This window comes from Eumetopias jubatus, unplaced genomic scaffold, assembly GCF_037043125.1.
Source record: "Eumetopias jubatus isolate StellerSeaLion01/CBP00866 unplaced genomic scaffold, mEumJub1_p1.0 scaffold_13, whole genome shotgun sequence".
Classification (NCBI taxonomy): domain Eukaryota; kingdom Metazoa; phylum Chordata; class Mammalia; order Carnivora; family Otariidae; genus Eumetopias; species Eumetopias jubatus.
The window spans coordinates 59,016,819-59,039,797 of record NW_028274819.1 but is presented as its reverse complement, the minus strand read 5'-3'; the positions used below and the strand labels follow the sequence as shown (position 1 = coordinate 59,039,797).

Below are 22,979 nucleotides of genomic sequence, written 5' to 3'. Positions count from 1 at the left end.
GTAGGGCAGTATTTTCCTCCTTTGAAGTTAAGGACAGGTGGTCCGAGCCCCTGTTAGAACAGTGATTCTCCATGTGTCTCCTCATAAATGTTGCTAAAGTAGAGGTTGATCCCAAGTTATCTCGTGTGTCCTGCTTCTCAGACTTTTTATGCAAATCACCTGGTGATCTTGTTAAAATGTAGATTATACTCTGTGGGGTGGAGGAGGTGAGGCAGTAATCTGCATTTCTGACAAGCCCCCAGTTGATGCTAGTAGATCAAAGCATCCTTAGATCCGAAGAGTACCCCTAGATTCTTAGACTTCTAGTGTAGCAGGATTTAGACCATCCAGCAGGGAACTCCTTGAACATTTCATTCGTTCCTTAAACAAGAGTTTGTTAAGTGAATGGTTACTGTGTATCAGGTATAGTGAAAGGTGTTGAGCTACAAAGTACAATAACACTAATTAGAGTCTTTGTCCTTTAGGAGCTCACGAGCTAGTGGGAGAGACAGAAAAGCATACCTGTGATTATAATACAGAGATGATTGTATTGACAAATCAAGTTTTTCTTCCTCTTTTCACTTATCATTTCTGTTTTGAGGACACATCTTTGTAGCATATTCCCACCAACTGTAGGGAAGTTAGTCTGCTTTTTTTTGTTTTGTTAAAATAACTTTGAGATTTAAACTTGACGCTTTTGTTGCTCCATTTTATGTGAAATTAGTTTTCTTGAACTTTTGGAATGAGTCAAGATTTAGGAAGGTTTTTCTTTTTAAGATTTTTTTTTTTATTTTTGAATAATCTCTACACCCAACATGGGGCTCAAGCTCACAATCCTGAAATCGAGTTGCATATTACACCAACTGAACCAATCAGGCCCCCCTCATGAAAGTTTTTCTAATTTCCCAGAGCTGGTGCTTCTGGATTTGCTCTCTGGGTCTGTTTTCCCTGCCTGCCCACTTTTTTTTTTTTTTTTTTTTGTAATTGTGGTAAAATACATGTATTACCATTTTAAACTTTATTTTTTCTGGTTCAAGAGTGAGGGAGAGGGGAAGAGAGAATCTTTTTTTTTTTTTTTAGATTTTATTTATTTATTTGAGAGAGAGAGAATGAGAGAGAGAAAGCACATGAGAGGGGGGAGGGTCAGAGGGAGAAGCAGACTCCCTGCCGGGCAGGGAGCCCGATGCGGGACTCAATCCAGGGACTCCAGGATCATGACCTGAGCTGAAGGCAGCCACCCAACCAACTGAGCCACCCAGGCACCTGGAAAGAGAGAATCTTTAGCAGGCTCCATGCTCTGCATGGAGCCCAATGCAGGGCTTGATCTCACCACCCTGAAATCATGACCTGAGTGGAAACCAAGACCTGAGCCGAAATCAAGAGTCGGATGCTTAACTGACTGAGCCACCAAGGTGCCCCCATTTTAAACATTTTTAAGTGTACCGTTCAATGGCTTTCAGTACATTCACATTGTTGTGCGGTGTGATTTCCTTTCTTTCCATAGTTCTTTTGTTCCCACTTCCCAGGAGTACTCACCCTTCCTCCAGCATGTGTGTTTACACTTCTCCAAACTCTTGTACCTGTTTTCTTTTTTACATGGAATGCATGTCATTTTCCCCTTTATTTTTGCTCTCACATTTTTGTTTGAAAACCCATTTAAAACCTCAGCAAGAGTTTCGTCTCTTCCTCCCCTGCTTCCATGGCTAGTACTCTGAACTTGTCTATTTGTACTTTCCACTCAGTGTTATCAGTTGTTAATCTTAAAAATAGTTATTTTACCAGCCAAAATGTAATTATTTGGGAATAACAGAATGTGCAATTCAGGACACGCAAGCCATGGCAAAACCACAGGCAAGTCCAACAAACAAAAGTCTTATTTTATGCAGAGGAAGGAGGAAGTTTTGAAGGGAAAGCCTAGGGTGATAGTTTCTCATTGGCTGAGTTGCAAGGGTGGTAGATTTCTTGTAGGAGATGCAATGTAGGTCTTTCCCTGTTGGGGCCTGTAATTGATGATTCTTTCTTGTTGATTTTTCTGTTGGAGTCTGTAATCCACAGTCTTTTCCCTAATTGTTGAGTGGCACTGTTCCCCTCCCCCCAGCCTCCCCTTGTATCCTCCCTACTCAATTTTAGTGAGTTTTCTCTTTATTAATTTCACACAGTATACATATTTCCCTACCAGCCTGGACTCCTTAAGGACAGAGATAATGCCTGGTTCATCTCCATGTCCTTTGTTACGTGTAGGAGACTCTGAAAGGAACTCCATTGTATGAATGGAGGTCTTGGTTCTTGGATTCCCTACAAAGATTTATGTGAGGATCCAAGCTCAAATAAAGACAAAGAGTGTAGCAAGCACAAAGCAGTTTATTAAGGATAGTACACTCTCAAGAAGGGAGAGTGTGCAGGCCCAGAGGTGGCTACTGCCTTGGAACTAGGGGTGTCTTTTTGTGTTTGCATAGATTATGGGTCATAGCTAGGGTGGTCTCTTACTGAGGTTGTTTGTAGTCATCTAAGGGATTCTTCCTACCAGTTGGGAGGGGGAGTTTTTGGCCCTACCAGGTTCTTGCCAGAACTGTCCTGGCCGTCTTACCCCACAGGAGCAGAGTGGTGGGGTGTGGGGTGGGCTTGAAACCACAACGTAAGTATATTACAATGAAGCTATAGGTTACCCTGGGGCAGAGGTTGAAGAGGAGAGCTGCATGTTCTACATCGGTAGCTCTGGGTCTGTCAGCTCCAGGGTGTTGGAAGCCTTGCCAGGATATGTTAAGAGCCACAAAGTCAGGATATTGTGTCCTCAGCCTTCCAACGTGTCACCTATTTATCACACCCTTGCCCCCAGCTCATGTCTCACTACTTACTCTGTCACCCCTGGATGACCATAGGTCCTGGCTCACTAAAATGTTACTGATGGTTGACTGATAGCAGATAGTGGTTTGTCTTCCCCCTTACATACTCTGTATAGAAAGAAATCTTTCTCAGGTTTTGACCTGATTGGAGCCCAAGTAACACAGAAGACTGAATTTGTGTAGAGTAGGATGGGAATGGGTAAGGATTTTAAGAAAAGAGCTCATTTCTTCACTTCATTCTGCATGAATCATTACCTTAGAGTGATGAAATGAGATCTTAGTGCTTCTGATCTTTTCCTCTGCTTTGAAGATGAGGAGGGAGAGAGAACTGGTATGTATTTAGTGTTTTATTATGTCTTTGTACACATAAAGACGTTATACTTTAGATTTCTCAAATATCCATATGATATAGGTATTGTATTCTCTTTTGTAGAAGAGATACTGGCCTCCTCTCACTAGTAAGTGGTTACTGAACCCAAATTCTCTGACTTCAAAACCCTCGGTCTCTTTATATCATGCCGTACCTTGTTCCTGACTAGAATAATCCTAATTTTTTCTCTGTAGAAATGTAAATTTGTAAAGAGGTGATTGCTCAGGATATCAAAATGATGCAGCAAATGTTAAGGAAAATTATTGGTTACAACATTTGTCTTATTTATGATGCTTTCTGTACCTACCCACAGGGCCTGACTTAAGCCTTGGAGGGACAGGTTCCCTTTTACATGAACTTTTTGGCACCCATTATACATAACGAATGCATCTAGAAAGCTTCTAGTTACACGCCATCCTTGGGAGAATTGAGAAAATAGTTACTCAAATAATTTTGCGTGTCCTGTAGTTCAGATGAGGATCCCTAGTTGAGAAAGACTGGTAGTAGTGTCATAATTCCCATTTTACAGCTGATGAAAGTAAGAATTATGACTTACTTAGAACAGCAGAATCGGAACTCAGAGACAAGTCCTAATGCTGAATAATCATTCAGTAAACATTTGTTAACTGGCTACAGTTTGTTAGGTATTTGTATGTTTTATTTTATTTTTTACACTATCCATCCTTTTCATAAAGGCAGAATGGTTTGGGGAGTCATCTGGAGTAAGGAGAAGACTTTTTACTCAGTGTAAGCTACAGATAGTTCCCATCAGTTTCAGTTTTCTCATGAGGGAAGCTGAGCCTGGTGGGTCCCTCAGCACAGTCTGAACATATTTATATATGTTTAACATATGTATGTGAACATATTTACATATGTTCAATTATATATAATTGAGATTTCTTTTAAGTAAAGAATGGAGCAGATCCTTTATGTGTCCTTTTAGCCCTAAAGCTACAGTGGTCCTGAGAGATAGGCAGAACAAAATGTTAGTGGACCGGGTGCCTGGGTGGCTCAGTTGGTTAAGCGACTGCCTTCGGCTCAGGTCATGATCCTGGAGTCCCGGGATCAAGTCCCGCTTCGGGCTCCTTGCTCAGCAGGGAGTCTGCTTCTTCCTCTGACCCTCCCCCCTCTCATGTGCTCTCTCTATCTCTCATTCTCTCTCTCAAATAAATAAATAAAATCTTAAAAAAATAAAATAAAATCTTTAAAAAAAATGTTAGTGGACCTACTTTAGAGAGAAAGAAATTGAGACTTGGAGAAGTGGGAAGCAAAATGGGGACTCCCTGGTCTCCACTCCAGTGTCCTTTTTCCAGTTCATAACACTGCTTTCCCTAAAGTTAGGTCTATTAGTTAAATACATTATTTGGTTTAAGGGAGTGAGGCAAAGTGAAATTTGCAGACCCTGTGTTTTCATGTGTTTTCTTTGCCTACTCCTTTGCAGCAACAACAGGAGGAAATTGCAACCAAGAAACTCCGATTGACAAAACCAAGTAAATCTGCAGCGCTCCACATAGATCTGTGTAAAGCTACCTCCCCAGCAGATGCTTTGCAGTACCTACTCCAGTTTGCCAGGAAGCCTGTTGAAGCAGAAAGTGTGGAGGGAGTAGTCAGGATTCTCTTGGAACATTATTACAAGGTAAGAAGGTCTTGAGGACCTGATGGGAGTGTGTGTAAGAATTGTATCATGTCTACAGAATGGGTAGGTATTGCAAGATGAATAAGGTGTTCATTCAGCAGTCTTTTATTGAGGGCCTTCCATGTGCCAGGCACTATAGATACAGAGAGAAAAAAGATCCAAGTCCTGTCCTCAGAAATCTGGAGCATCTCTGTGTGGATGGATATAGAGAATATCCATATAGTGTATACGGAGACAGATGTGAACATACTGCTGGGGGTAGTGTTGCCTGGGTTACGTCGCGTGCAGTGGGAGTACAAAGGAGGACTTCAGTCATAACCAGATTTGTCTCTGAAATGTCGTTCTGTCATCCTGCTGTTGGGGCCCTATTTCAGGGCCCTCATGTCTAATTGCGATAGCCCCCTTTTTTTAACTTTTTTTTTTCCTTTGCATAGTGTCATTTCATTTCTCCATGTATTTTACTGGGCTAAAAGAAACATCAATTTGTGTTTGATTAAATACAGGAAACAGTTTAAACAGAAATGAAATTCACAAGATGTGTTTAGTTTTCAGTTTATAAGTAAGATCTGCAGTAAAAGGGAAGACGTGAGTTCCAAATACTTGAATCACAGATGAATCAAAGTTTTAAACTTAAGTATGAACATTTTTAAGCCTATAGAAAAGTTGAGACAGTACTATAATGATCTGCCAAATAACCCATCTCTGGATTTAACACATAATGAATATCTTGTCAAATTTGCTCTCTCTGTTTGTTTTCCTTAAGTTTTTTTAAAGTATCATAAAATATTTCCCTAAATAGTTCAGTAGGGGACTTAAAAAAAAATAACCACATCAGATAAAACTAAATTTCCTTAATGTCCTCTAACAACTAGTCAATATTCAAATTTCTTTCATTTCCAAAATATCTTTTTATAGTTGATCTGTTCAAATCAGAATGCAAACACTATTCACACATGGCATTTGATCTTTTAAAATTTTTTTAACTGATTTTTTTTTTTTTAAGATTTTGTTTATTTGTCAGAGAGAGAGAGTGGCAGGCAGAAGGAGAGGGAGAAGCAGGTTCCCAGCTGAGCAGGAGTCCCTGGTCTTTTTTTAATCTAGAACAATTTTTATTTTGGTGACGTTGACCTGATAGACTCAGTCAGTTGTTGATAAAACATCTTGTTTTTGGAATTTGTTTACTTCCTTGGGGGTTAATTTGCTCCTCTATCCTTTTTATTTACTAGAAACGGAAAGTTAGATATAAAGTACAGGCTTTGTTAGATTCAGGTTAAGCATATTTTTGAAATTTTTAAGAATATGTTATAGATGACGATTTGTATTTCATATTGCATCTGTCAGGATGCATGTAATATCTTCAAGTGTTCCCTTGCAAAAGCTTCTTTTTCTCTTCAGTCTCTTTTCTTTCTATAAACTATGTTTATTTAAATCTTTTATGTATGACATAAAGGGTCTTTTCCTTTACACATATAATGTTCTAGCTTTTTTTTTTAAAGATTTTATTTATTTATTTGAGAGAGAGAATGAGATAGAGAGAGAGATCATGAGGGTCAGAGGGAGAAGCAGACTCCCTGCTGAGCAGGGAGCCCGATGCGGGACTCGATCCTGGGACTCCAGGATCATGACCTGAGCCGAAGGCAGTCGCTTAACCAACTGAGCCACCCAGGTGCCCCTATAATGTTGTAGCTTAATCAGAAATGCTTACAGTTTTCCAAAGATCTTGTGGATTTTCAGAAATCCATGTCTTTTCACATGCTGTTCCCCCAGCCTAGAACCCCTCTGTTTTCCTCCCACTGCCCTGTGATCTGGTTTGCCATTTTCTCTGTCAAGCATATTCCTTCTTCACTGTCTTTCCACTTATGTTTCCTTCTGCTTAGAACACTTCCCTCAGATGTTCATATGTATACTTCCCACACTTTGTTGAAGTCATAGCTCAAATGTCACTTTTTCATTAAGGCCTTTTTTTATCCCTGTATTTAAAATTGAAACTGCCTGTTCCACCCCAGAACCTCCTAGCTTCCTTCCTTGATTTTGTTTTCTCCATAGCACTTACCATCTTCTCATATTCTTTTTTTTTTAAGATTTATTTATTTGTTTGAGAGAGAACGCGCACGTGCATGTGTGCGTGGGAGGAGGGGAAGAGGGACAGAGTGAAAAATCCTCAAGTCGACTCTGTGCTAAGCATGGACCACGACATGGGGCTTGATCTCAAAACCCTGAGATCATGACCTGAGCCAAAATCAAGAATCCGACTGAGCTACCCAGGCACCCCCCATCTTCTCGTATTTTATATAATTTTCTCATGCTTGTGGTTCTTTATCTATTTCCCCATGCTAGAATGTAAGCTCCTCTTGAACAGGGATTTTTGTTTTTTTAAATTGATGAATCTGTAGTACCAAGAACAGTGCGTGGTAAAATTATTTGTTGAATGAGTGAGCGTATGCTTTTGTGAGACTTTTTCCTCGGTTAATGAATGCTTATTACATATTAGGCATTTTTTTCTGGGCACTGGACTGACCTGTTAGCACATTGATTAGTTCTTGGTATAGCCAGTGTTTGCTGTATGTCTCTTTCCTTTAGACTTTAAGCCCCTAAATTCAGAGACTACAAATCTGTTTATCTCTGTTTTAGTTCTTGGCAAAGTCCCTGGAACACTGTAGGGGGTTAATAAATGCTTACCTCATGTTTTACATAAATGTAATCAGGGTTTCTGTTCTCAAGTTTTCAGACACTTAGTGATCTATTTTTAGTTACCTCCTTTCTTAGCAATATCCATCTATTATATGATAATATAACTCTATTACCCATAATCATCTGTAATAATACTTTTAAGAACAGTTAACATTTATATAGCTTGTTGGAGTTTATAAAGCTCTTTCCACATGTCATATTTTTTAATCCTGGTGATAACACCATTGTTATTTATGTAATCCAGGTAAAGAACTAAGCTTGGAACCTGGGTGGTTCATTTGGTTAAGCGTCTGCCTTTGGCTCAGGTCATGATCCCAGGTCCTGGGATCGAGCCCCACATCAGGCTCTCTCCTTGGCTGGGGGTCTGCTTCTCCCTCTGCCTGCTGTTCCCCCTGCTTGTGTGCGCTCTCTCTCTCTCTCTCTCTCTCTCTCTCTCTCTCTCTCTGTGTGTGTGTGTGTCAAATAAATAAATAAATAAATAAAATGTTAAAAAAAAAAAGGGAATAAGCTTGGAGCAGTTTAGTTTTCAGGGTGACCCAGCTAAGTAAATGTAGGGTCTGGATTTGATCTGGGTTGGTTTTTTTTGTTGTTGTTGTTGTTTTTTTAACCTTTTGTCATGAAACATTTCAAATATATATACAAGTAGAGGGAATGGTTTAATTAATTCCCATGTGCCCCTTATCCAGTTTCAGCAGATACCACTTTGTGGCCAAACTTGTTTTATTCCCATTCCCCCCACCCAACTGTCCGCTTCCACTTCCTCCACTCTTACCCTCTCCACCAGATTCTCCCTGGCATCATATCATTTTGTTCATAAATTTCAATTTATATCTTTAAACAATACTCTTTTAAAAGATATAATCACAATACCATTATCATGTCTAACGGAAAAATTGAACTCGGGTATTCTGATGTCATACCTCAGGCTCTTTAACCAGGCCATGGTGCTTGCATTAGTCTAGCAGATTCTAGCCCCAAAGGAAATGAGAAGGGATGCCAAATGTATCCAGTTCTAGATTGATGACCATAGCTTTTTTTATCCTTTCATCTGTTATCCATAAATGTGGTCTCACATTTTAGTGGGTAAGCTACTTGGGCTTCTGCTTCTCTCCTCCAGATTTTTCTGTGGTCAGGCAGCAGTATCTGAACTTCCTTCACATGAGGGATTCTTCACTTATGCTACTGTACTAGTTGCTGTGGAGGATGTAGAACTGTGAGACATGTTCCTTGTCCTTTTGGGGCTAGCAGTATAGTTGGTAGACTAAATAATATATGTAGTAAATAGATAGGGCTAAGGTTATTCATTTGTTCTTTTTTTTGTTTTGTTTTTTGTTTTCTCGAAACATCTTGTATACTAACTCTGTTCCAGGCCTTGTGCTTAATTTTGGAAATAAGAGATGATTATGTGATCCCTGATCTGAATCTAGTTGGGTAGATACAGACACAATAAATGGGTAATAACAATACAGTGTTATAGGTGCTGTGAAATCTGGGACAGGTTATGATGTGACCTCCAAGAAGAGGGCAGTCAGTTTGACTTGGGAGCAGGGGACTAGAATGGCATTATAGAGTAGTAGTGATCCTTGAGATGAGTCTTCTAAAACAGATTTGGGCCATTTGGAAAACAGGAGGAAAGAAAGGCATTTTAGGAAGAAAGCAGTTGTGAGCAAAGGCATGGAGATGTGAAATAGCCTGTCACATTAGAAGAGATCCAAGCAGCTGGTATAGATTTTAGTTTGAAAGCTTTTTAAGAGATAAGACTAGAAATCGTGGAGGGCCTGTATTTTATCTTGTGCGTTTTGTCTTAGAAATGTCACCCTGGAAATAGGATGGAGGATGGAGGAACTGGACGAGGGGAAGATGGGTGTTAGGGTGACCGACTAGGAGACTGATAAGGCTGAAGCAAGGTGATGAAAGCCTGAACCAGGACAGTTTTAATGGTGAGAAGAGCACTTATTAGAGAGGGCTTCTCTGGAGGCAGTTTGTTTTAAGCTTAGGTGTTGAGGTACCAGGGGATAATTTCAGAAAGTAGAAGAACTTGGGTAAAGTATTCAGATTGATAAGAAATGTTACTAGGTCAGGTACTCTCTTATTCTTTTTTGTGCCATTCTTGCCTCCTTTTGTCTGCTAGGGCTAGTACTTCTGCTTTCTCTGCAGCTCTCTTGTGTTTGGAGGTCTGTGACTCCGTTCCAGACCATTGAAATGTTTGGAGGTCTGTGACTTTGTTCCAGACCATTGAAGTGTTTGGAGTTCTGTGACTTTGTTCCAGACCATTGAAGTGTTTGGAGGTCTGTGACTCCGTTCCAGACCATTGAAAAGCTATGTAGCTCTTCGCCTGTCCTCTCTTACTGCAGACTATTTTTGACTAGTATTTGACTAGTCCATTGTCTCAGAAAGACAATTACCTGCTTCTTTGATATTTCAGTAATTTGAAGTCCATAAAATAATTGGTTTTTCTTTATATTCAAAACTGAATTCAGGATCTCCCTTCATTCTCCAGTCTACCTTATCTTGGGAAATGGTCCCATTATCTGTACAGACCCTTAAATCAGAAACCTGAGAAAGATCCTTTACCTTTTCCTCTCCTCCTATTCCCTTCTTCACTAAGTCTTGTTGATTTTACATTCAAAATCTCTCGTTTCCACTGTACCTCAGTAATCCAAGTGACATATTTTGTTTTATTTCATTTTATTTATTTAGAGTGCAAGAGCATGTGAGTGGGGGTGGGGATGGTGCAGCAAAAAGAGAGGGAGAGAGAGAATCTTAAGCAGGCTTCATGCACAGTGAGGAGCCCAAAGCAGGGCTCAGTCTCAGGACCCTGAGATCATGACCTGAGCTGAAATCAAGAGTTGGACGCTTAACCGACAGAGCTACCCAGGCTTCCCACATTTTTAAAATTTTTTTGTGAAATATAATACATAAAGAAGAATAGGTAGGAAAATGTCATACAGCCTATTGCTCTATCACACTGTGAACACAGTGTGTAACCACCATCCCAGTCAAGAAATGGAATATTATCAGCCTCCTGTAAGCCTCTTCAAACTCCCCTCTAATGATTTAGATCTTTCCCAAAAGATAACCACCACTGTCCTGACTTTCAGGGTAATAACTACCTTTCTTTTATTTTTTACCATTAAGCCTGCACTCCTAAATACAATTTATTTTTGCCTTTTTTTTTTTTTTAAACTTCATGTAGGGAATACAGTGTGTATCTTTTATGTGTGGCTTTTGCTCAAAATTCTACCTGTATCGATATTCATTCATATTGTTGACGGCAGCTATGGTTCATTCATTTTTACCATAGCATAAGATTTCTTATATGAATATACTCTAATAATTTATCCATTCCATTATTGATGGACATTTAGGCTTCCTCCACTTTTTAGCTATTACAGAAAATAGTGCCATGAACATTTTGTACAGGTCTCTTGGTATGCATGTCTTACATTTCTATATTTTGTATACCCCGGAGTGAAATTACTGAGCCAACTTTTTCATAGGCTTTTTTTTTTTTTTCAGATTTTATTTATTTGACAGAGAGAGCACAAGCAAGAGAAGCAGCAGACAGAGGGAGAGGGAGAAGCAGGCTCCCCATTGAGCAGGGAGCCCGATGTGGGGCTGGGATCATGACCTGAGCTGAAGGCAGATGCTTGACCGGCTGAGCCACCCAGGCCCCCTATAGGCATTTTTTTAAAAGAAGATTTTATTTATTTATTTGAGAGACAGAGAGTGAGCGAGTGAGCAAGAGAGAGAGAGTACAAGCTGGAGGAGGGGCAGAGGGAGAGGAAGAAGCAGGCTCCCTGTGGAGCAGAGAGCTCGATGCAGGGCTCAGTCCCAGGACCCTGGGATCATGACTTGAGCCGAAGGCAGCTGCTTAACCTACTGAGCCACCCAGGTGCCCCCTGAGCCAACTTTTTCAGAGTGGTAGTACCAATTTAGACCCACTGTTGGCACTATGAGAATTCCAATTCCACATATTTACCAACAGTTGGAATTGTTGATCTTTATCATTTGACAGTTCCAGTGGATGTGTGTGGTATATCATTGTGGCCTTAATTTGCATTTGTTGGATTTCTGATGAAGTGGAACAAATTTAATATGTTTAAATGGCCATTTGGATATCTTTTTAGGTAATGCCTATTGATGTTTTTCGCATATTTTTTCCTTATTGTTTTATGTGAATTCTTTACATTCCAGTACAAGTTCTTTAATGGCTTTAATGGTTGTATGTGTTTTCAAATATCTTCTTCCTTTTTAGTCCCTCCCACCTTCCCCCCGCCCCCCATCTTTTAGTCCCTTAGTATTGTATTTTGATGAAAAGAAGTTCTTAATGTAGTCCAGTTTGATAATCTTTTCATTTATTTTTGGGCTTTTCTTACGTGGCGTAAGAAGGGTTTGCCTACCCTGAGCTCATTAAGACATTTTGCTGCATTGTTACTAGAAACTTTATTATTTGCTTTTCACACATGGGATTGATATGTGTATGTTGCTTGGGTATATGGAAATCCAAATGTCCAGCACCATTTGTTGAAAAGAATGTCATTTCTCCATTGTCCTGCAGTACCACCTTTGTGGTAAATGAAGTGTCTACATATGGGTATTTCAGGGCTTTCTATTCTATTCCAGTAGTTTGTCTATTCTCATGCCAGTACGATGCTGTGTTAGCCTAGCATTATATTAAATCTTGACATTTGGTAGGACAAGTTCACTCACCTTGCTCTTCTTTAAGAATGTCTTAATTATTCCCGATCTTTTCATTTTTTTATGAATTTTGATATCAGCTTGTGAAATTCTGCCCCAAAACAAAATTTCAGTTAGGATTTTCATTAGGTTTCCTTCTATCGTTCTGATGGCATTTGGGGATTGACATTTTACGGTATTGAGTTTTCCAGTCCATAAACTTGGTACATCCCTATTATTTTAATACTGTTTTATAGTTTTCTGCATAAAGATTATGTACACTTTTTTGTTAGTTATTCCTAGATATTTAATATTTTGTTATTGTAAATGATAATATTTTTAAAATTTCATTTTCTAACACTACCATAGCTGGTATTCAGAAATGCAATTGACTTTTATTTATTAACTCATATATCTTACAACCTTATGATTTTAATAAATTATATGCAGATTATTTTGAATTTTTTACAAATAATCAGCAAATAGTGGCTTTTTTTTTAAGATTTTATTTATTTATTTGACAGAGACACAGCGAGAGAGAGAGCACAAGTAGGGGAAGTGGGAGAGGGAGAAGCAGGCTCCCCACTGAGCAGGGAGCCCGATGTGGGGCTCGATCCCAGGACCCTGGGACCATGCCCTGAGCTGAAGGCAGACGCTTAACGACTGAGCCACCCAGGCGCCCCAATGGATATTGGGGCTTTAATATATATATATATATATAATGGCTTTAATATATATATATAATGATACCAGTTATCTTTTGATTATAGTTTCCCTGGTATACCTACTTCTGCCTTTTATTTTCATCTTTTTTATGTCTTTTTGTTTTAGATAAGACCTATGTAAACAACATGTAGTTTTTAATTTTTATTTACTTTTAAAGATTTATGTATTATAGAGTGAGCAGGGGGAGGGGCAAGAGAGGGAGACAGACTCCCCACCTAGCAGGGAGCCTGATGCGGGGCTCAGTCCCAGGACCCCAAGATCATGACCTGAGCTGAAATCAAGAGTCAGATGCTTAACACTGGGTATTTACCCCAGAGATACAAATGTAGTGATCTGAAAGGGCACATGCACCCCTATGTTTATAGCAGCAATGTCCGCAATAGCCAAACTATGGAAAGAGCCTAGATGTTCATCAACAGAATGGACAAAGAAGATGTGGTATATATGTATGTATACATATATATGTATGTATATGTATACATATACATACATATATATACATGTATATATATATGTATACACACACACAATGGAATATTATGCAGCCATCGAAAAGAAATGAAATCTTGCTGTTTGCAACGATGTGGATGGAACTAGAGGGTATTATGCTAAGTGAAATAAGTCAGTCAGAGAAGGATAAATGTCATATGATCTCACTGATATGAAGAATTTGAGAAATAAGACAGAGGATCATAGAGGAAGGGAGGGAAAAATGAAAACAAGATGAAACCAGAGAGGGAGACAAACCAGAAGAGACTCAATTTCAGGAAACAAACAGGGTTGCTGGAGTGGAGGGGTGTGGGTGTCTGGGTGATGGACATTGGAGAGGGCATTTACTATGGTGAGTGCTGTGAATTGTGTAAGAATGATGAGTCACAGACCTGTACCCGTGAAACAAATAATACCTTATATGTTAATAAAAAAATAGAACAAAACATAGAATATACAGTGATCAACCAAAAAAAAAAAAAAAGAGTCAGATGCTTAATCAACTGAGCTACCCAGGCTCCCCAACATGTAGTCAGTTAAAAAAAAAAGTTTGTTTTTAAAATTGATCATTTATTGGGCGGAGCAAGATGGCGGAGGAGTAGGAGACTTGGATTTCGTCTGGTCTCAGGAATTCAGCTGAATAGGGATCAAACCATTCTGAACACCTATGAACTCAACAGGAGACTGAAGAAGAGAGTAGCAACAACTCTCTGAACAGAGAAGTGACCACTTACTGGAAGGTAGGATGTGCGGAGAAGTGAATCTGAGGCGATATTCGGGAGGATAGATGCGGGGGAGGGGACCTCCGGCGGCCGCTTCTGGCGAGCGGTGGAGCCGCGGAGCACAAAATCGGAACTTTTAGAAGTCGCTCCGCTGAGGGACGTCGCTCCAGTGGCTAAGTGGGGGGGGTGGAACCCTCGCGGGACAGTGTGGTCTCAGGACCCTCGGGGTCACAGAAAGACCAGGGGTGCCTGAGTGCAGCAGAGCTCCCAGGTATTGGAGCAGGGAAGCCGGCTGCAGAAACGGAACCGAGGCTCGGGCTCTCAGCTCGGGGTTGCCATAAACTGTGATCCGCGGCCCAGTCGGGCCACTGCTCCTCCAGCAGGGACCCAACAAGCGGCAGATCCGGGGAGACGCCCCTCCCTCCCCAGGGAGGAGTGGTGCAGAAGTGCACCGCAGGGATCTGCTGGGTTTGGAGACTCCACACAGGGTCGAGTGCCAGAGATAGAAATGCTCGGTCACAGGCTGGGTGAGCACGGTGCGGCCGGAGACCAGAGGGACGGGAGTGACTGCTTTTCTCTGGGGGCGCACTGAGGAGCGGGGCCGCGAGTTCTCAGCTCCTCCGGGTGGAGATTGGGAGGCCACCATTTTCACCCTGGTCCTCCAAAGCTGTACCAGAGCTTGCAGGGAACAAAAGTTCCTGAGAGCAAACCCGAGCAGCTTGCTTAGCCCAGACCGTCAAGGGCAGGGCAAGTCGGCAAAGACATTTGGGAACCACGGCAACAGGCTCCTCCCCCAGAAGATCAGCACGAACAGCCAGCAAGCCAAGACCAAGTTTACCGATCAAAGAGAATGGGAGAACTCCAGCGCTAGGGGAATACTGCACATAGAATTCATGGCTTTTTTTTACCATGATTCATTAGTTTTTCAAAGTTAATTTTTTTAACTGTTTTTTTATTTTTTCTTTTTCCCTTTTTCAACCAACATCTTATCAATCCCTTTTTTTAAAAAAACATTTTTTATTTTTCATTTTTAGAGTCATATTTTATCCCTTCATGGTAGTTACCCTTATTTTTGGCATATATATATATATATATATATATACACATATGTATGTATATATATAAATTGTTCTCTTAAAATTTTGAGATACAGTTTCTTCTAACAGATCAAAATATACCCTAAACCACTAGTGTATGGCTTTGTTCTAGTCTCCTGCCTGATCACATTCTCTACCTTTTTTTTCTTTCGTTTTTCTTTTTCTTTTTTTTTTTTTTTACATCATCATCTTTCTTTTTTCAGACAACTTCTTATCAATCCCTTTTATAAAATCTTTTATAATTTTCATCTTTACAGTCATCTTCCATCCCTTCATTGTATCAATCCTTATTTTGTACATATATGTCTTTCTTCCTTTAAAATTTTAGGAGGCACTTTTTTCTAACAGACCAAAATACACCCAAAATCTAGTGTGTGGCACTGATCTATGCACTAGCCTGATCATATTTGATCATACTCTGTTTTTTGTGTTGTTCTGTTTTTGTTTTTATCTTTTTCTTTTTGTTTTTTTTTTCTTTCTTTTCTCTTTCTTTTCTCTTTCTTTTTCTTTCTTTCCCTTTCTTTTCCCCTGGTTTCAGGTCTTTTCTGATTTGTTTAGAGTATATTTGCTGGGGACGTTGTTAACCTGGTAGCATTGTGTTCTCTCATTCATCTATTCTCCTCTGGACAAAATGACGAGATGAAAAAAATCACCTCAGCAAAAAGAACAAGAGATAGTACCGTCAGCCAGGGACCTACTCAGTACGGACATTAGTATGATGTCGGACCTAGAGTTCAGAATCATGACTTTAAAGATACTAGCTGGGCTTGAAAAAAGCGTGGAAGTTATTAGAGAAACCCTTTCTGGAGAAATAAAAGAACAAATCTAACCAAGTCGAAATCAAAAAGGCTATTAATGAGGTGCAATCAAAAATGGGGGCACTAACTGCTAGGATAAATGAGGCAGAAGAGAGATCAGCGATATAGAAGACCAGATGATGGAAAATAAAGAGGCTGAGAAAAAGAGAAACAACTACAGGATCACGAGGGCAGAATTCGAGAGATAAGCAATACGATAAGACGAAACAACATTAGAATAATTGGGATCCCAGAAGAAGAAGAAAGAGAGAGAGGGGCAGAAGGTATATTGGAGCAAATTATAGCAGAGAACTTCCCTGATGTGAGGAAGGAAACAGGCATCAAAATCCAGGAGGCACAGAGAACCCCTCTCAAAATCAATAAAAATAGGTCAACACCCTGACATCTAATAGTAAAACTTATGAGTCTCAGAGACAAAGAGAAAATCCTGAAAGCAGCTCGGGAGAAGAGATATGTAACCTACAATGGTAGAAATATTAGATTGGCAACAGACCTATCCACAGAGACCTGGCAGGCCAGAAAGGACTGGCGTGATATCTTCAGAGCACTAAACGAGCAAAATATGCAGCCAAGAATACTATATCCAGCTAGGCTGTCATTGAAAATAGAAGGAGAGATAAAAAGCTTCCAGGACAAACAAAAACTAAAGGAATTTGCAAACACAAAACCAGCCCTCCAAGAAATATTGAAAGGGGTCCTCTAAGCAAAGAGAGAGCCTAAAAGCAGCATAGATCAGAAAGGAACAGAGAAAATATACAGTAACAGTCACCTTACAGGCAATACAATGGCACTAAATTCATACCTTTCCATAGTTACCCTGAATGTAAATGGGTTCAATGCCCCAATCAAAAGACACAGGCTATCAGATTGGATTTAAAAATAAGACCCATCGATATGCTGTCTGCAAGAGACTCATTTTAGACCCAAAGACAACCCCAGATTGAAAGTGAGGGGGTGGAAAACCATTTACCATGCTAATGGACATCAAAAAAAGCTGGGGTGGCAATCCTTATATCAGACAAATTAGATTTTAAACCAAAGACTGTAATAAGAGATGAGGAAGGACACTATATCCTACTTAAAGGGTCTATCCAACAAGAAGATCTAACAATTGTAAATGTCTATGCCCCGAATATGGGAGCAGCCAATTACATAAGGCAATTAATAACCAAAGCGAAGAAACACATTGACAACAATACAATAATAGTGGGGGACTTTAACACCCCCCTGACTGAAATTCACAGATCATCTAAGCAAAAGATCAACAAGGAAATAATGACTTTAAATGACACACGGGACCAAATGGACTTCACAGACATATTCAGAACATTCCATCCCAAAGCAGCGGAATACACATTCTTCTCTAGTGCCCATGGAACATTCTCCAGAATTGATCACATCCTAGGTCACAAATCAGGTCTCAACCGGTACCAAAAGATTGGGATCATTCCCTGCATATTTTCAGACCACAATGCTTTGAAACTAGAACTCAGTCACAAGAGGAAAGTCGGAAAGAACTCAAATACATGGAGGCTAAAGAGCATCCTACTAAAGAATGAATGGGTCAACCAGGAAATTAAAGAAGAATTAAAAAAATTCATGGAAACCAATGAAAATGAAAACACAACTGTTCAAAATCTTTGGGATACAGCAAAGGCAGTCCTGAAAGGAAAGTATATAGCAATACAAGCCTTTCTCAAGAAACGAGAAAGGTCTCAAATACACAACCTAACCCTACACCTAAAGGACCTTGAGAAAGAACAGCAAATAAAGCCTAAACCCAGCAGAAGAAGAGAAATCATAAAGATCAGAGCAGAAATCAATGAACTAGAAACCAAAAGAACAGTAGAACAGTTCAACGAAACTAGGAGCTAATTCTTTGAAAGAATGAACAAGATTGATAAACCCCTGGCCAGACTTATCAAAAAGAAAAGAGAAATGACCCAAATCCACAAAATCATGAATGAAAGAGGAGAGATCACAACCAACACCAAAGAAATACAAACAATTATAAGAACATGTTATGAGCAACTCTATGCCAGCAAATTAGATAACCTGGAAGAAATGGGTGCATTCCTAGAGATGTATCAACTACCAAAACTGAACCAGGAAGAAATAGAAAATCTGAACAGACCTATAACCACTGAGGAAATTGAAGCAGTCATCAAAAATCTCCCAACAAAAGCCCAGGGCCAGATGGCTTCCCAGGGGAATTCTATCAGACATTTAAAGAAGAATTAATACCTATTCTCCTGAAACTGTTCCAAAAAATCGAAATGGAAGGAAAACTTCCGAACTCATTTTCTGAGGCCACCATTACCTTGATCCCAAAACCAGACAAAGACCCCATCAAAAAGGAGAGTAACAGACCAATATCCTTGATGAACATGGATGCAAAAATTCTCACCAAAATACTAGCCAGTAGGATCCAACAGTACATTAAAAGGATTATTCACTATGACCAAGTGGGATTTATCCCTGGGCTGCAAGGCTGGTTCAACATCCGCAAATCAATCAACGTGATACAATACATTAACAAAAGAAAGAACAAGAATCATATGATCCTTTCAGTAGATGCAGAAAAAGCATTTGACAAAGTACAGCATCCTTTCTTGATCAAAACTCTTCAGAGGATAGGGATAGAGGGTACATACCTCAATATCATAAAAGCCATCTATGAAAAACCTACAGTGAATATCATTCTCAATGGGGAAAAGCTGAGAGCTTTTCCCCTAAGGTCAGGAACGCGGCAGGGATGTCCACTCTCACCACTGTTATTCAACATGGTACTAGAAGTCCTAGCCACAGCAATCAGACAACAAAAAGAAATCAAAGGCATCCAAATCGGCAAAGAGGAAGTCAAACTCTCACTCTTTGCAGATGATATGATACTGTATGTGGAAAACCCAAAAGACTCCACCCCAAAACTGCTAGAACTCATACAGGAATTCAGTGAAGTAGCAGGATATAAAATCAATGCACAGAAATCAGTGGCATTCCTATACACCAACAACAAGACGGAAGAGAGACAAATCAAGGAGTCGATCCCATTTACAATTGCACCCAAAACCATAAGATACCTAGGAATAAATTTAACCAAAGAGGCAAGGGATCTGTACTCAGAAAACTATAAAATACTCATGAAAGAAATTGAAGAAGACACAAAGAAATGGAAAAATGTTCCATGCTCATGGATTGGGAGAACCAACATTGTGAAGATGTCAATGCTACCAAGAGCAATCTATACATTCAGTGCAATCCCCATCAAAATACCATCCACTTTTTTCAAAGAAATGGAACAAATAATCCTAAAATTTGTATGGAACCGGAAGAGACCCCGAATAGCCAGAGGAATATTGAAAAAGAAAAGCAAAGCTGGCGGCATCACAATTCCGGACTTCCAGCTCTATTACAAAGCTGTCACCATCAAGACAGTATGGTACTGGCACAAAAACAGACACATAGATCAATGGAACAGAATCGAGAGCCCAGAAATGGACCCTCAACTCTATGGTTAACTAGTCTTTGACAAAGCAGGAAAGAATGTCCAATGGCAAAAAGACAGTCTCTTCAACAAATGGTGTTGGGAAAATTGGACAGCCACATGCAGAAGAATGAAACTGGACCATTTCCTTACACCACACACAAAAATAGACTCCAAATGGTTGAAAGACCTAAACGTGAGACAGGAGTCCATCAAAATCCTAAAGGAGAACACAGGTAGCAACCTCTTCGACCTCAGCCGCAGCAACTTCTTCCTAGAAACATTGCCAAAGGCAAGGGAAGCAAGGGCAAAAATGAACTATTGGGATTTCATCAAGATAAAAAGCTTTTGCACAGCAAAAGAAACAGTCCACAAAACCAAAAGACAACCGACAGAATGGGAGAAAATATTTGCAAATGACATATCAGATAAAAGGCTAGTATGCAAAGTCTTTAAAGAACTTACCAAACTCAACACCCAAAGAACAAATAATCCAATCAAGAAATGGGCAGCAGACATGAACAGACATTTTTCCAAAGAAGACATCCAAATGGCCAACAGACACATGAAAAAGTGCTCAACATCGCTCGGCATCAGGGAAATCCAAATCAAAACCTCAATGAGATACCACCTCACACCCGTCAGAATGGCTAAAATTAAGAAGTCAGGAAACGACAGATGTTGGCGGGGATGTGGAGAAAGGGGAACCCTCCTACACTGTTGGTGGGAATGCAAGCTGGTGCATCCACTCTGGAAAACAGTATGGAGGTTCCTCAAACAGTTGAAAATAGAGCTACCATATGATCCAGCAATTGCACTACTGGGTATTTACCCCAAAGATACAAATGTAGGGATCCGAAGTGGTACGTGCACCCCAATGTTTATAGCAGCAGTGTCCACAATAGCGGAACTGAGGAAAGAGCCAAGATGTCCATTGACAGATGAATGGATAAAGAAGATGTGGTATATATACACAATGGAATATTATGCAGCCATCACAAGGAATAAGATCTTGCCATTTGCAACGACGTGGATGGAACTGGAGGGTGTTATGCTGAGAGACATAAGTCAATCAGAGAAAGAGATGTCTCATATGACCTCACTGATATGAGGAATTCTTAATCTCAGGAAGCAAACTGAATGTTGCTGGAGTGATGGGGGGGTGGGAGGGATGGGGTGGCTGGGTGATAGATGTTGGGTAGGGTATGTGCTATGGTGAGCGCTGTGAATTGTGCAAGACTGTTGAATCACAGATCTGTACTTCTGAAACAAATAATGCAACATATGTTTAAAAAAAAGAAGAAGAAGATAGCAGGAGTGGAAGAATGAAGGGGAGTAAGTTGGAGGGGGAGACGAACCATGAGAGATGATGGACTCTGAAAAACAAACTGAGGGTTCTAGAGGGGAGGAGGGTGGGGGGATGGGTTAGCCTGGTGATGGGTATTAAAGAGGGCACATTCTGCGTGGAGCACTGGGTGTTATGCACAAAGATTGAATCATGGAACACTACATGCAGAACTAATGATGTAATGTATGGTGATTAACATAACAATAAAAATTTAAAAAAAGAAAAAAGAAAATTGATCATTTAGTTCATTACATTTAATGTAAATATTGATATATGTGGATTTAAAACCATGCTCTTATTAAAAGCGTTATATTTACCTTACCTGTTTAATGTTCCTTTTTCTTGTTTCTTGCCATCTTTTGAATTTTTTTTTAAATTCTTTCCATCTTTAGGTTGGGAGTTAAACATTCTTTTATACTTTTTTACTGGTTAGCCTAGATATTACGACTTGAAATTTTCAAAAATTTGAAGTGAAATTTTTTAAAAAAGATTTTATTTATCTGAGAGAGAGAGAGAGAGCGCGCGCACAAGCAGGGGGAGAGACAGAGGGAGTGGGAGAAGCAGGCTCTCTGCAGGGAACCTGATGTGGGGCTTGATTCCAGGACCCTGGGATTATGACCTGAGCTGAAGGCAGACGCTTAACCGACTGAGCCACCCAGGCGTCCCTGCTTTTTATCATTTCTATAATTTCCTTTTTTAAAAAAATTCTGGTTCTCTGGTGAAATTCTCATGTTGTCTTTATCTCTTTCAACATAATAAGCAGAATTATTTTAAAATCTCTGTCTGATAACTCCAATAAATGAATCCCTCTGGCTGTGTCCTTATCATGTCTAGTCATGTTATCTGATCTGCTGTCATGCTTTATTTCTTATTGTATTAGGCAGTCTATTTCCAAAATTGTTTGTAAAAATAATTTGAGGCTTAGGATGACTAATTTTAAGCCAGAGAATATTTGTTTCGGTCTAGAAATCCAGGAAAAATTCTCACTTAGGGAATTAAGATGATTCAGAGCTGACCTGCAGTCCCTACCAAAGTCTGTGTATTTTTATTTCATTCTTGTGTTGTTGTAGCTTTTTGGGGTTCTAATCCAAAGTGATGGGATTTATTAGGCTGCCCCTTCTCACCCTTGTACCCTTAGACTTAAACTCTAGCCATTGCCCCTCTGGCCTCACTTGGCTGTCAGAAGCACCGTTTACTTTGCCCCTCATCTCTCCATTCCCTCACTCCCAGAGTTAGCAGAAGCCTGCAGAAAAAGCAGCCCCACACTCTAGGCGAACCTTTCTGGGTTCCTTCCTTGCATGATCCTAGTTCTTTCTTAGTTTATCTTAGTTTTCTAATACTTTCAAATACACATATGTATATACACGCACCTATATATGTTTTCATATATGTATGTGTATGGGTGTGCACACTTTTTTTTTTTTACATTCGTAGTACTTTTCTAGTTTTCCTCAGCAGAAAGATTGGTCTGAATTATCTAGCCTTGCCCTCAACAGAAGTGGAAGTCTTGCTAATGTCTTTTGCTGGACTATTGCAGTATACTCTTAATTTGTCTCTGTCTAGTTTTGCCCCTTCCAACGCAATCATTATATTGAGGCTGGATTGATATTTCAAAAATTCAAATCTGTTAATGTCACTCTCCTGTTGATAGTTCATCAAAGGATTTTTACTGCTCTTAGGACAAAGATTTTTCCTTTGTTTATTCAACAGTGAACAAATATGTGTTGAATTCCTGCTTCATAGTAGGCATTTTCAGAGGGATACTTGCCATAATTCTCAAAAAGATGTGGTGCCTGTTAGTTTCTTAAGCCTCGTTTAGGAGCGGCTGGGTGGCTCAATTGGTTGGGCGTCTGCCTTCGGCTCAGGTCATGGTCTCAGGGTCCTGGGATCAAGCCCCGCATCGGGCTCCCTGCTCAGCGGGGAGCCTGCTTCTCCCTCTCTTCCCTGTGTGTGCTCTCACTCGCTATTTCAGTTGCTATCTCCGTGTCTCTCAAATGAATAAATAAAATCTTTAAAAAAAAAAAGCCTCATCTTATGTCAATGTACATTTTAGCCACATTGCCCTTTTTTCAGTTCTGAAAGTTGTGGTATTCTTT

General features: G+C 39.9%; 1 protein-coding gene across 1 annotated transcript in view; it reads left to right on the top strand.

The window, feature by feature from the left end:
• Positions 1 to 22,979, top strand: part of INTS4 (integrator complex subunit 4) — a 116,607-nt gene that overhangs the window by 738 nt on the left and 92,890 nt on the right. The window contains exon 2 of the mRNA XM_028115929.2: positions 4,634 to 4,828. Coding sequence (XP_027971730.1) covers positions 4,634 to 4,828 — 195 coding nt within the window. The remainder of the gene's footprint in view (positions 1 to 4,633; positions 4,829 to 22,979) is intronic.